This window comes from Schistocerca serialis, chromosome 2, assembly GCF_023864345.2.
Source record: "Schistocerca serialis cubense isolate TAMUIC-IGC-003099 chromosome 2, iqSchSeri2.2, whole genome shotgun sequence".
In the NCBI taxonomy this organism is placed as follows: domain Eukaryota; kingdom Metazoa; phylum Arthropoda; class Insecta; order Orthoptera; family Acrididae; genus Schistocerca; species Schistocerca serialis.
This window is the reverse complement of record NC_064639.1, coordinates 497,479,100-497,493,518: the sequence shown is the minus strand read 5'-3', so window position 1 is coordinate 497,493,518 and position 14,419 is coordinate 497,479,100. Positions and strand designations below refer to the sequence as shown.

Sequence of the window (14,419 nt, the reverse complement as noted above, 5' to 3'; positions counted from 1 at the left end):
AGTGATTAGCTTTTCAGAGCTTTCACACAAGGTTGGCGCCGGTGGCGACACCTACAACGTGCTGACATGAGGAAAGTATCCAACCGATTTCTCATACACAAACAGCAGTTGACCGGCGTTGCCTGGTGAAACGTTGTTGTGATGCCTCGTGTAAGGAGAAATGCGTACCAGCACGTTTCTGATTTTGATAAAGGTCGGGTTGTAGCCTATCGCGATTGCGGTTTATCGTATCGCGACATTACTGCTCGCGTTGGTCGAGATCCAATGACTGTTAGCAGCATATGGAATCGGTGGGTTCAGGTGGGTAATACGGAACGCCGTGCTGGATCGCAACGGCCTCGTATCACTAGCAGTCGAGATGACAGACACCTTATCCGCATGGGTGTAACGGATCGTGCAGCCACGTCTGGATCCCTGAGTCAACAGATGGGGACGTTTGCAAGACAACAACCATCTGCACCAACAGTTCGACGACGTTTGCAACAGCATGGACTATCAGCTCGGAGGCCATGGCTGCGGTTACCCTTGACGCTGCATCACAGACAGGAGCGCCTGCGATGGTGTACTCAACGACGAACCTTGGTGCACTAACGGCAGAACGTCATTTTTTTCGGATGAATCCAGGTTCTGTTTACAGCATCATGATGGTCGCATCCGTGTTTGGCAACATCGCGGTAAACGCACATTGGAAGCATGTACTCGTCATCGCCATACTGGCGTATCCCCTGTCGTGATGGTATGCGGTGCCATTGGTTACACGTCTCGGTCACGTCTTGTTCACATTGACGGCACTTTGAACAGTGGACGTTACATTTCAGATGTGTTACGACCCATGGCTCTACCCTTCATTCGAGCCCTGCGAAACCCTACATTTCAGCAGGATAGCGCACGACCGCATGTTGCACGTCCTGTACGGGCCTTTCTGGGTGTTCGACTGCTGCCTTGGCCAGCACTTTCTCCAGCTCTCTCCCCAACTGAACACGTCTAGTCAATGGTGGCCGAGCAACTGGCTCGTCACAATACCCCAGTCACTACTCTTGATGAACTGTGGTATCGTGTTGAAGCTGCATGGGCAGCTGTACCTGTACACGCCATCCAGACTCTGTTTGACTCAATGCCCAGGCGTATCAAGGCTGTTATTATGGTCAGAGGTGGTTGTTCTGGGTACTGATTTCTCAAGATCTATGCAGCCAAATGGCGTGAAAATGTAATCACATGTCAGTTCTAGTATAATATATTTGTCCAATGAATACTTGTTTATCATCTGCATTTCTTCTTGGTGTAGCAATCTTAATAGCCAGTAGTGTATTTGCGAGAGCGAGCTGTAGTGGGCGCCTCACCACTTTTCCGATGTTGGGCAAGTGGCACATCAGGAATGCCGTCCCTCCGACGGTCGTTCTCACGGTCGACGTGTGACTGCGTTCCAAGTCGGAGTCTTCAGAGACGCCCGTAGCGAACACTGGGTCTGGAAACAAAAGGACGCTGATGTAATTTCAGGAAAACAGACCCTGCTGCCAAATGCACAACATTAGTTTCTATGGTTTTAGTTTCAACAGAAAGTGTCCAGAGATATGTGTAATACGTAACTTATACTACTAAGGACAAGACCTCGAATGGTTTTTGACAGATTCACTTCAAATTTTTACACAATATTCTAATAAACGTTAGTCTAGATATTTGTTTATATATAGTGTGTTCCAGTTCCATTATAAATCCTTGTTTGAAATTCCAAATTGCAATCCTATCTCGTGGCGAGTTGTGGTGTTACGACCCTTGCAGTTTCAAAAACAGCTGTGCAGCAGGTGTCCTGGTCACGAATGTGACAGTACGTCTCTGACACTATTCGGAAAATGACGGTGGACTAGCGAGACAACATCAAGTTTTGTGTTTGGTGGTGAGAATTCGGTGAATTCGAGCCGCAAACCCAAAGTCAGGTTCCTGGTCGTTTCTCCACGACAACATCAAGACTGTGCACGAGTGTTTGACCGACAAACGGATCACAGTCCTGGATTACCGACCGTCTTTTCGACCGTCTGTATTTCCCACTATCCGCCTTAGCTCACTGGCTGACACTGCCATTAATGATAAACGCCCTTCTACGAACCGTCACTTCATTTGTTCCATCAGATAATATCAGACTGCCCACTGTAAAATTTGAGACGTTTTCTGGAAATATTGAGACTTGGGCTCGTCCTTGAATTCCAGCAATCGATAGATCAGGAGCCTACGATATCCTCCATTCACGAAAATAAATTTTTGTGCATCTGCTTAGAATGGAAGCCAAAGTATTTAGTTGATGGTATCGCTGTGATTCCTAATACATACAAAGGAACCAAGAGAATTATCACAACACGCTATGGCGATAAAGATAGAATTATACATGCTCACCTGGCTTACTTGAAATCTATTAAGCCAATAAACGCTCCAATCTCATACTAGAACCTTGGGGCGGCGCAGCTCTGTTAGTTTCTAAATTAGAGAAGTGTGGACAAATTCTGTGACTTTTATCAACGTGTATGAAAGTAATCACTGAAACACGTATGTAACATAGCAGCGATGGCGAGGCATTGTAGCATCTGTGACCAGAGAGTATGCGCTTGACCGCGCGAGTGTTGCGAGCGGTTCTCAGTCTGTCAGTCAGTCGTTGCGAGTCTGTAGCTCTGTCTAGTCGTCGTGGAGTACGCTAGTAGTCGTCATGCAGAGCGGTCGGTCAGTGGTAGCAGCGCAGTGCGGTTGTGTGATGTAGGCGGTCGGCAACACTGGACAAGATGCTGAATGAGGTATACTGTTAATATAATCATCAGATAATGTAAAGTTCATTTATTGTAATTAATTTCCAACAAGTGCCCCAATAATAATTTGATTTCAAGCTAAGCAATTTTAGTAAACAATTCTTTTTTTTTAATATTTCCGTTGCATTTCTTTAAAGAAAAAATTTCCCTTAAAGTAAAATAAAATATATATATATATATATATATATATATATAACAATTATATTTACAATGCAGTTCCTCCAAGCGGTGCGTAACAGCAAGAGCAGAAATTTGACTAGGTGTTGCAATGAGGTAAGAATTTAATTCTGATTTTTGCACAGGGCCAAAGACCGATATTTCGGTTTAATTGAATTATCATTATCACTGAGATTTCATTAGTACTGAATTGTTTTTCATTATTTTTGTGGGAGCATACGCCAGAGTCAGATTGCTAATTTTTGTTTAATTGTCATTGTCAGTAAATTTATTTGCTGGGGATTATGTTAGGTTGTATTCTTGTTAACATTCAAATTATCGTCCGGTCAACATTTTTGTGGGAAGGTTTCACTTGGCTCACATTTTTATCAAATAATAGTCATACGAAAATTTTGTGGGGAGGTTACACTTGGCGACACCCAGTCCAGGATCGTATTTCGTTGAGAGTCTTTTGAGCGACAGTCAGATATCTGCTCTTATTTGCTTAAATATAATTAGGATTTGGCGCAACGCTTTTATTAATTTGTGACTTTCTTTCTACAGGTCAACGGCAATTCGTTGCTCTGTTGTATTTGTGTGCTGCTTTGCATTTGTGCTTATTGTTTTGTGAATAATTGACTATTGTAAAAATGCCGCGAAAGACTGTGAATAGTGTATCGCGAGGTATTATGAACGAAATTACCGACTTAAATAACGTGACCGATAGTAATTGTGACACGCAGTGTAATGATGACAATCCTGCGTTCACTAACAATCAGTGCATTCCAACCACTAATGATGACTTTTACCTTAATGATGAACAAACGAACTCAATTGTCTCCTCTGTTAATTTGACGACAATTGATGACGCGGGGCGCACTACTGTAATGAGCGCTGCCCAGCTTAACACACCCGGTTTGGAAAATTCAAGTAACATACAAACAAATTTTTCGAATGAAAATGGTCAGTGTAGTGAAAGCACGACGGATCCATTTAATTCAGAAATAATGACCGACAGTGTGCATCCGACTGACAAACCTTTTTGTAATTCTCAAAATGACCAAATGGTCACACAAAGCGAAACAATTCCAGTTCCACCATTAATTAGCAGAGAGAATAGAGCTGGTAATATTGGCTTGGAGCAAATGATGGCACTATTGCTACAACAAAGTAAAGAAAATTTCAAACAACTTAGTGAACAGGACAAAAAATTTAATAAAATTGATGAGAATTTCAAACGACAGAATGAAAATTTCAAAGAACTTAGTGAACAGGTCAAACAACAGAGTGTAGATAACAAACAAGATAACGAAAAACTCAAACAATACTTAAATAAAAAATTAGACGACAATTCCAGACAGTTAGACGACAATTCCAGACAGTTAAACGAAAAATTAGACGACAATTCCAGACAGTTAAATGAAAAATTAGACGACAATTCCAGACAGCTTAGTGAACAAATTAGAGCTGTTGCCGCGCAGTGTCATGACACTAAGGAACAGTTGCGCGCAGAAATTGAGGCTTGTTCAAGAAAAAATTGCGAAGAAATTAAGTCGGTTGCGCAGGAATTAAGGGAAATGCAAACTGCCGCGACAGAAACACTCAGAGACGAAATTAGCGGAGTCGCTAAACAATGCTCTGAAAAAGCCGCACAATTACGGGACGAGTTTAAAGCAATGACGATAGAACTTTCGCGCACAATGGACGCAAAGATAGACGCGAAATTTGAACAGCAGAACACTCAGATTAACGAGCGCTTTAATCAGCACATAGAAAACAGTAATACGCGTTTCCGCAAATTTATTCAGGATCAAAATAAAGTAAAACGTCAGGTAATGGAAACAATCACGGCTCAGAGACAAGAAGACAAACGTAAATTGTTCGCGAAAGCGAAGACATACATAGATAACAATACTGCCTCAGTGTCCGACGAAATTAATTCCATCAAACAGTCGAACACAGAATTACGTGACGAAATTTCCAATCTTAAATCAAAAACAGATACACACACAGTAGATATTCAAACAGTGACAGACAGATTCGAACAATTAGAACTAACACAGGATTGCGATGTCATCAAAGCTGATGTTGAAAAACTGAGCGAAACTACGCGTAAGTTGCAAAAACAGATTAATACGTCCGATTCTAAAACCGATGATCAGGCAAAAATACTGACTGAAAAATATGATGAATTGGCCAGTCGTATTGATGCTATCGAAAGTGCTAATGATAATAAATCAGACGATACTGCACCGGTTTCCTTTAACCAAACACCAGAGTTTCAGAATTTACAGCAGACAATTAATGAGATCGATTCATCTAACAACACGTTACGTAGGAAGTTGTCAAATTTACAACAAGAAGTAACAGAGATTAAAAACATTTCAGTTAATAACACATCACAGCAGGCGCCACTTTTCGAACATTTGCCAGACTCACGCAACGCGTATAATGTGAACAATTTACAGAGACTACGAGACGTAAAATCCGAAAAGCTACGCGACTTAAAATCTGAAAAGCTACGTAACTTGAAGTACGAAATGACACAGACAAACAGATTCACACAGAAACCCGAACGTGTTTTCAAATTCAATGACGAGAACGTAGATTACGAGCAATTTTTATCCGCCAGAAAATGTAAAGAATTTAATAATGACAGCGTACAGGCACACGCTTTGGACTGTATGCGACGATTTATTTTTGTACTTTCACCGCTATTACCTGCAACGCAGAAACTAGCTTTGAACTGGAGACGACAATTTGCTCTTGAATTTTTACTAACATTTCGTGTAATGCAAAAACTTGAATTAGTATGGATACAGCAATTTATTTGTGAATTTTTATCGGCATTGCCTATAAGGCAAAAGCTGAAAAGTATTTGCAGTGTGTAATTAACCTCAGGGGATTCATTACGCTTTAATGAATATGTGCCGTAGCGAGCATAGGGCCCCGAGCTGTAGTAGTGCTGTTTCATCTTTAGTTTTCTGCACTGCTGCCTTCTCTTCTACTATCCTTTATATCTATCAAAACCGCTCTTTAACTATTGCTCTACCTAGAATTAAGAATATGTAATGAAAACCCGATGTGACAAATTTTTACCGAAAATGACAATTTTCATTAGGCACTCCAGAAGAACCAGCGTAATTTTAATAACGGATAAAAATCGTAATCATCAGTATGTGTAAAATTATCAGCAATAGCAAACCACATTTTTGTAACAATAGATGTTTTCCACCACAACAGCATGAAAGTAAGCCGCTTAGCATACCTAACCAACAATGCAGTCTACAAGGTCAACCAAACTTTAATGTTTCGCCGCGTGCACGTATAGTCCCTGGTGCAACAAATAGTAACGCACGGCAGTAATGAAACAACTACGTATAGAGAAGACAGTATTACAATTCCTATAGCAATGTGCCGTATAGAAGAGACTATCATGACAAACGTAAAAAAATAATTAGCACAATTTTCAGCGTACATTTAGTAACAGTCGATCTTTTCAGCAGCAAGAACATCAGCAACAACGAATAATCATGAATGATACAGACAATAGGTGTCATCGATAGCGTAATACGTCAGTAAGAAATAACAGAACAGTTCATATAGTGGATATGCCACAACATTCTCCCGTAAATAACAGTACGTACGATAGAATTTAACCAGATACAGCAGAGACTGCATATTCCAGTAACGCAAGCAATACTTTTGACACACAGAATCTTGTCCACGAAAATGTTATTTGAAATACGCTTTGTTGAATACACCACTTTTATCGCACCCAGATCTTACCAGAAACTTTTCCATTGCCACCGACAGTTCTAACACCGCTTTAGGCGTACACATTTTCCAGGAAATTGAAGAAAATGGTTCAATAGTAATTAAAAACATCGCATTTGCAAGCCGCATTTTGTCACCTGCTGAACGAAATTACTCCGTTACAGAATTGGAAACATTATGTGTTGTATGGGCTTTTACGAGATTTAGGCACTTTCTTTATGGCAGACATACCACCGTTTACACAGACCACAGAGCGATACAATTTTTACTTTCGGCTAAATTCACTCACGACAGATTAAGCAGATGGAAACTTTATTTACAAGAATTTAATTTTACGATTGTCCACATTCCCGGCACACAAAATGTTATAGCAGACGCACTATCGCGTTCTCTCGGCAACAATCAACAAGACGTAGCAACCAACTTCTGCAAAACAAATTTCAGTGTCATGTACATTCAGCAAGTTGCACTTGAAAACTTTATTTCATCGTCATTACAGGACATAGCACAAGAACAAAATAAAGACAATGTGTGGAAAGAAATTAAACAGCTTTGGCAAGATAGGAATAATGTTACGATTAGGAACCACTACATTGTACGCAATGACATTCTGTTTCGCCGCTCTCATCCTGACAGCAACAATTGGTTATTATGCATCCCTGACGAACTGGTTAACAAATTAATTTGGTACACTCATTTAAGTTACGCACATTACGGAGCACGAAAATGTTTTCTTATACTGAGACAGAACTGTTATTTTAACAACATGGAGAAACGTATACGACGAGTTTTAGCGTCTTGTAAAATTTGCCAGAAAGCTAAATCAGACACCACTTCACATATTCCTCCTTTATATCCCATTGTACCTGTTAAATTAAGACACATGGCCGCAGTAGATATTTTTGGTCCGATTCCGAGAACTAACAGAGGTTTTTGCTACATCTTTGTCGCTGTTGAGCTCACTTCAAAATTTGTTACTTTCACTCCATTACGCAAAGCTACTGCTAAAACTGTTTCGAAAGCATTTGTAAAACATTTTCTATTTCATGTAGGGCATGTGATGAAAGTAATTTCTGACAATGGATCACAATTTCGTAGTAGCATATGGACACGCATGTTACGAGCCAGAAACATTTCTCCGATCTATATAACCAAGTACCATGCTTCTTCGAACCCCTGTGAACGATTAATGAAAGAAATTGGTAAACTGTGTAGAATATACTGCCACAAAAGACATATTGATTGGGATACACACATACTCTCATTCCAAGATGTAATTAATTCCATTCCAAATGAATCCACTATGCTATCTCCGTCTATTATACTGAAAAACGTTGAACCACCAAACAAAATTAAAGAATTAGTAAACTTCCCTAAATGTCGTCGACTAAGACACCACGAAATAATTGACATTGCGCTGAACAACATCAAACGTGCCGCAGAGCGCCGGAGAAGACAGCAAAAACAGGTTTGTACGCGCCGAGACTTTCACGTTGGACAGAAAATATTAGTACGTACACACTATTTATCCAGTAAATTAAAAGGTAAGTGCAGTAAATTTGAACTTCTATACGCAGGTCCATATCGGATTCGCAGCATCCCTCACCCCAATGTTGTACACGTCGAAACTTTGAGAACGAAAAAAAGTAAAGGCAATCACCACGTCTCCAACATCAAACCCTTTATTCAATAAACATACTTTATGATTTATCGCACAGTAATGCTATTTCCTAATTTTTTTTATGATTACTTATGCAGTTATACGCACATGAACACTTACTGAAGATTATGGTATTTTGTCTTGGCAAGTGCCTGGCAAGGTAAGGTTAGCAGGTCGCTCTTCTTGTCGATTACACATCAGACCGTGCATATTTTTTTCAGACGAACTTACACATTTTATGACCACTTATACAATTATATTTATATGATTACCTACTGATGACTGTCGTATTTTTCTTGGCAAGTGCCCGGCAAGGTAAGGTTAGCAGGTCGCTTTTCTTGTCGTTATACATCAGACCATGCACATTTTCCACTTTTTTATGTACGATTGTATTCCAGTTTTGTCTATATGCACTGTGAAATAGTTAAGATATAACACACACCAGTCGACTTTGACATTTTTTTTTGGCCTTATGACATCTCGACATCGTAACTTTTATATTTTTTTTTTGCTGCTGCATTGTGATATTCCGTGTACATTTTTGCCTTTGAACACTGTCTATGCTTTTGACATATTACGTTGTCTGTAATGTTATGCTGTATGGTTAATTGTGTCACCATAAACCAGTCATTATTTAGTGGGTATATGATTTAAATGCAAGACATTAATCTCTGTTCATCATTTTCAGAAAGAAATAACGTGTAAAGGAAATTAATTAAACAGAAACGGGAATTTCACCTACGGAATAAACGAAAGGAGATGCAATAACTTTATGAGGAAGAGTAAATGGATCAGGATTAACAAGCATTAACAAGAATATACTATACTCATCATAGAATAGCAGTCTTAACTAATTATTTCTTTCAGAATACAAGGTGATTGATGCAGGCTGTCAGACTGAACTACACATCTTATTTTTAGTGATGAAATATGCTAGAGATAAGGAATAGTTGTATAATGAGTAATGAAGTGATATTTTTGCAGATGATAATGAATACTGATGAATAATGATGAAGGAAATGGTATTATGAATAATGAAGTTTTTCTTTACAGGTGATGATAATAATGAAGTTATGATAATATGGATAATGAATAATGAAGTTTTTTCTTTACAGATGAGGATAATGTTGAAGTTATGTATTTATGCTACGTAGTTATTTAAGTATTTGTTGCAGTTTGTTTTGACAGCAGGTGTTATATTGCATAGTATGATGACAGAAAGTTTTGGAAAGGACAGCTATGGAACACATTTTATACACATTTCACTACCTGTTAAGTCGAAGTTCACTACTTTCAGCATAGTGTGCGTTTCTTCTTTCAGGTCAATAATCCGTTTTTGTAATTTTTCCAGGAGAAGCTTTTCATGATACTTACTAAACCTGTTACTTATTATACCTGTTCTAGTACTTGCATTTATATTTTTTTACCCATTTGTGTTTATCATTTATACATGTGATCACATTACTGCCTTGTTTCACAACCTTGCTACAGCTGACTCATGACGAATGACGTTACACATTTTTGATTTACAGGAACAACCCACTACCAATTTTTTTCTCTTTTTTTCTCTTCTTGCTTTCTCTTATAATTACCAAACGCAATGCATTGCTAACAAAAAAATGTATTACCAGTCCCAAATAGTGATACCAGTTTGAGAAAGTTCTGAATAATACTGATCAACTCTGAATAGTATGTCACTTGAGTAATGACTTCTTAATAAGACAACAAAAATACACATATATATATAAAATAATGCTTAGTAACTAGCTAATAACTAACACTGTTTTTTGTAATGAGATTACTTATAATGCCCATGATTATTAATGCTATGACTATAATTAACTGATTTTTAATAATGACTTTGTAATGATCTGAATACTACTAAATGAGGTACACTGTTTTTTGTAATGAGACTACTTATAATGCCCATGATTATTAATGCTATGACTTCGTAATGATCTGAGTAATACTGAATGATGAACTATGTTTTATTTCATTCAATACCTGATGGCCACTGAGTGCCAATAATTAGTGTCACCTAATGAATTGTTATTAATTATGCCATTAATTAGCTCTTGTTTTCAATGCCGTACTTTGTAACTTGGAATACGACTGTTTAACAATGCTTTGTAATTAGGAGAAGGCTAATGATTATTACTATTGGAATGACGAATAATTAATTAACGATGTAATACTATGTAACTGGAAAAGAATGCGGTTGCTTCATAATGCTTTGTAATTAGGAGAAGGCTAATGATTCTTACTATATTGGAATGACAAATGATTAATTAACGACAAATGATTAATTAACTGTAATTATGAAAAGGCTAATGATTATTATTGGAATGACAAATGATTAATTAACTGTAATTAGGAAAAGGCTAATGATTATTATTGGAATGGCAAATGATTAATTAAGCATGCTACATTTTGTAACTAGGAAAAGAAGACTACTGATTCTATGTAAAACAATTAATGAACATTTTTCTGTAATACTACATACTTGGTACAGAAATGTTCAACACTGGGCTATACATGCCGCAAATGAAAACTGTAATTGTCAATATTATGTGACTTAATGTCCTTCACCTCATGAGCTAACTACCCTGAATTACTGCAATGTCCATTTGTCCTGTCTATCCTAGTGATCATGGAGCACTATCTTTGGTTTTGCACTAATTCTACGTTGGTGTGCCTTGTAAGAGCGTGGTGTTGACACGACATGTTGTCCACCACCGTGAGCAATGAAGACGTTATTATGGTCCCACTGTTTGGTGTACCTAGTGTACTGCCAAAATGAAAACATGGAATATTACTACGACAATTCAGTGTCTTGGCTACGCTGATAAATTCTGATGGAAAAAGAACTTCAAGTTGTGTCACTTGGTGTTGTACTTCTGTGGAAAGATATGGACTTTCAGAACAGCTGTGTGCAATCTAAAGTGCTACAACCATGATGCAATCCTTCCCTTTCCTATCCTAATTCTTATCACATAGTGAAAATAATTTTTTTGCTAACATTATTTATGTTCATGACTATACATTTTTGATTCGCTGAACTCCAGTGCGAATACAGTTATGTCACTTGTCGATATGATTTTTTGCCATTATGTTTATTTATTGCAAAAATACCTAAGACATTTTTTCGATTTTTTCTCAAGTACAGTATGTGCACTTTTGTCTCTTATATTGTATATACATTTTTTTATTATTTTATTTTAATGATATGTTCTGAACTACAGTGCATGTGCACTTATGTTGTGTGTTAATATGTTTTCTACTGAACTTCAGTGCCTGTGCACTTTTCTCATTTTTCAATATGATTTGTACTATTCTGTATATTTAATATTTCCATGCGTATGCACTTATGTCATTTGTTACTAATTGTATATACATTTCATCATTTACTGATATGTTCTCAACTGCAGTGCATGTGCACTCATGTCACTTGTCAACATAATATTTTTTTTGGCAGTCTGTTTATTTGTTCTGAATATGCTAAAGAATTTTTTCAGTGCCTGTGCACTTTGTTATCCGTCAAATAATTTGTATATACATTTTTCTGATTTGCTACTATGTTTTGTACTCACATTTTGTCTTTGTCTGATATATTTTGTACTTAGTGCGTGTGCACAACATTTAAACATTCTGTAAGTTGTAGAATTTTGTTAATTAAAGAAAAATTTTGCCGCGCTTGGCAAGTCCAAATGACTCACCATCGCTGCCAAATTTTTGCCCCCCCAGTGGAGGGTTATGAAACACGTATGTAACATAGCAGCGATGGCGAGGCATTGTAGCATCTGTGACCAGAGAGTATGCGCTTGACCGCGCGAGTGTTGCGAGCGGTTCTCAGTCTGTCAGTCAGTCGTTGCGAGTCTGTAGCTCTGTCTAGTCGTCGTGGAGTACGCTAGTAGTCGTCATGCAGAGCGGTCGGTCAGTGGTAGCAGCGCAGTGCGGTTGTGTGATGTAGGCGGTCGGCAACACTGGACAAGATGCTGAATGAGGTATACTGTTAATATAATCATCAGATAATGTAAAGTTCATTTATTGTAATTAATTTCCAACAAGTGCCCCAATAATAATTTGATTTCAAGCTAAGCAATTTTAGTAAACAATTCTTTTTTTTATATTTCCGTTGCATTTCTTTAAAGAAAAAATTTCCCTTAAAGTAAAATAAAAATATATATATATATATATATATATATAACAATTATATTTACAATTCAGTTCCTCCAAGCGGTGCGTAACAGCAAGAGCAGAAATTTGACTAGGTGTTGCAATGAGGTAAGAATTTAATTCTGATTTTTGCACAGGGCCAAAGACCGATATTTCGGTTTAATTGAATTATCATTATCACTGAGATTTCATTAGTACTGAATTGTTTTTCATTATTTTTGTGGGAGCATACGCCAGGGTCAGATTGCGAATTTCATATTTTTGTTACCATTGTCAGTACATTTCATTGTGGGCAGGTTACGCTTAGCGCAATGTCCATTGGCATTCTTAAATAATATTGTCTTGTAAATTTTTGTGGGAAGGTTTCACTTGGCACCATTTATATTAAATTATTGTCAGTCATACGAAATATTGCAGGGAGGTTACACTTGGCTCCCATTTATTATTATATTTTATTTAAATATTTCTGTGGGGACGATATTGCTTCTTGGCTCCCATTTTTATCAAATAAATGTCTTACGAAAATTTTGTGGGGAGGTTACATCACTCCTTCACGCTCAGTTCGAGTGAATCTGTTGCTACATTTTCGGTGCGCATCATCATTCGGTCCGTCCGTTCCGTCGTAGCGAAGCAGATTGGGTCTCCCTTTGGGTGGGAACGACGAATGTGTAGTCGGAGCGCAGTTGGAAAGACGTCTCTATGCTCCAGCCTGCTAAGCAGGTATTTTATGTTGGTTCCCGGGGTTTCACATACCATTAAAACAGCCGTCCTCTTTGTTGTGTTGGTATTGTAACAGTTCTGACACTAAATGTAACACTTTTGCTACTAAATGTAAGTGGGTTTTCTCTTTAGATGCTAGTCAATTGTCAGAATGAGCATTACTCCAATGGGCATTTAATTCTAAGCATTATGTCAGGGTGAAAATACTAAATAAATTAATTTTTCTCTCTTAACAATATGTGGACATGGTGGGTTCTTCCTTGGCTCGGGTATGAGGTAGAATGAAACAGCATTTTTACATAAGATAACTTTTATTGAAAGTTTTGTACAACTGTTGCCTTACTGGATGTTCTGGCTCGGAGAGCGGCAGCTGTGTCGTTTGCGAAGCCTTCTGCTGCGGCAGCGGCGGCGTCTGATTACGCGTGGCGGTGTGTATCTCGTGCCGCCGTCTCGCCCAGTTGACTGGAGACGCGCATTGTGCTGTGGCCCGTTTAATTATTGAGAACGAAGTCGTGAATCGGATGGTGATACCTTGGATGTGGCGTCCCAGTGTTTCTCTTTTCTAAGCGGCCGCATGTGTCAGTGTTGTGCGTCGGCCAGCGGAGCGGCGCGGCGGGGGAAGGCCAGTGTCCCGGACTCGAACAACGGACTCCCGCTTGTCAGTCTTCGGCTGTCCGATCTTCATTCCAGCTCACAGGTGACTGCTGATGTGAGGCAGTCTCCTTCCCGTCCTCACGAGTCACCCGGGTACGAAAAAATCAGACTTCAAATACCTTTTAACTTCTGTCTTCTGGCGCCGAGGCTGCTGCTTGCTGTTCCATTACAGCGGCGGACTTGGTGCGTCTGTGTATGATGTAGTCTCTTCTTGCATGACGGTCTTCAGCACCGAAACTGACTGAAAACTACTGCTACTCTTCTTCTCCTTCTCGGGCCCACTGCGTCTCACATATTTATTTAAATCAGTTCACTGGAGGTGAACGACTTCACGGTCATTGCCTCTTCTGTCACGTTGAAAAGCTTCTCGAAGAATCTTCTCAACGTCAGTCATTGGCTCTTGGAATGTAGGCGAGGGCCTTTGCTCACATGTGACAACTGAGAAACACGTGAGCTGGTAGGGCGATGCCCTGAAGGCTGAATC

At 38.8% G+C, this 14,419-nt stretch overlaps 1 protein-coding gene across 1 annotated transcript in view; it reads right to left on the bottom strand.

The window, feature by feature from the left end:
• LOC126457438 (kin of IRRE-like protein 1) overlaps nt 1-14,419 on the bottom strand; it is a 111,484-nt gene that overhangs the window by 52,321 nt on the left and 44,744 nt on the right. The window contains exon 2 of the mRNA XM_050093716.1: nt 1,341-1,465. Within this exon, the coding sequence (XP_049949673.1) occupies nt 1,341-1,465 (125 nt within the window). The remainder of the gene's footprint in view (nt 1-1,340; nt 1,466-14,419) is intronic.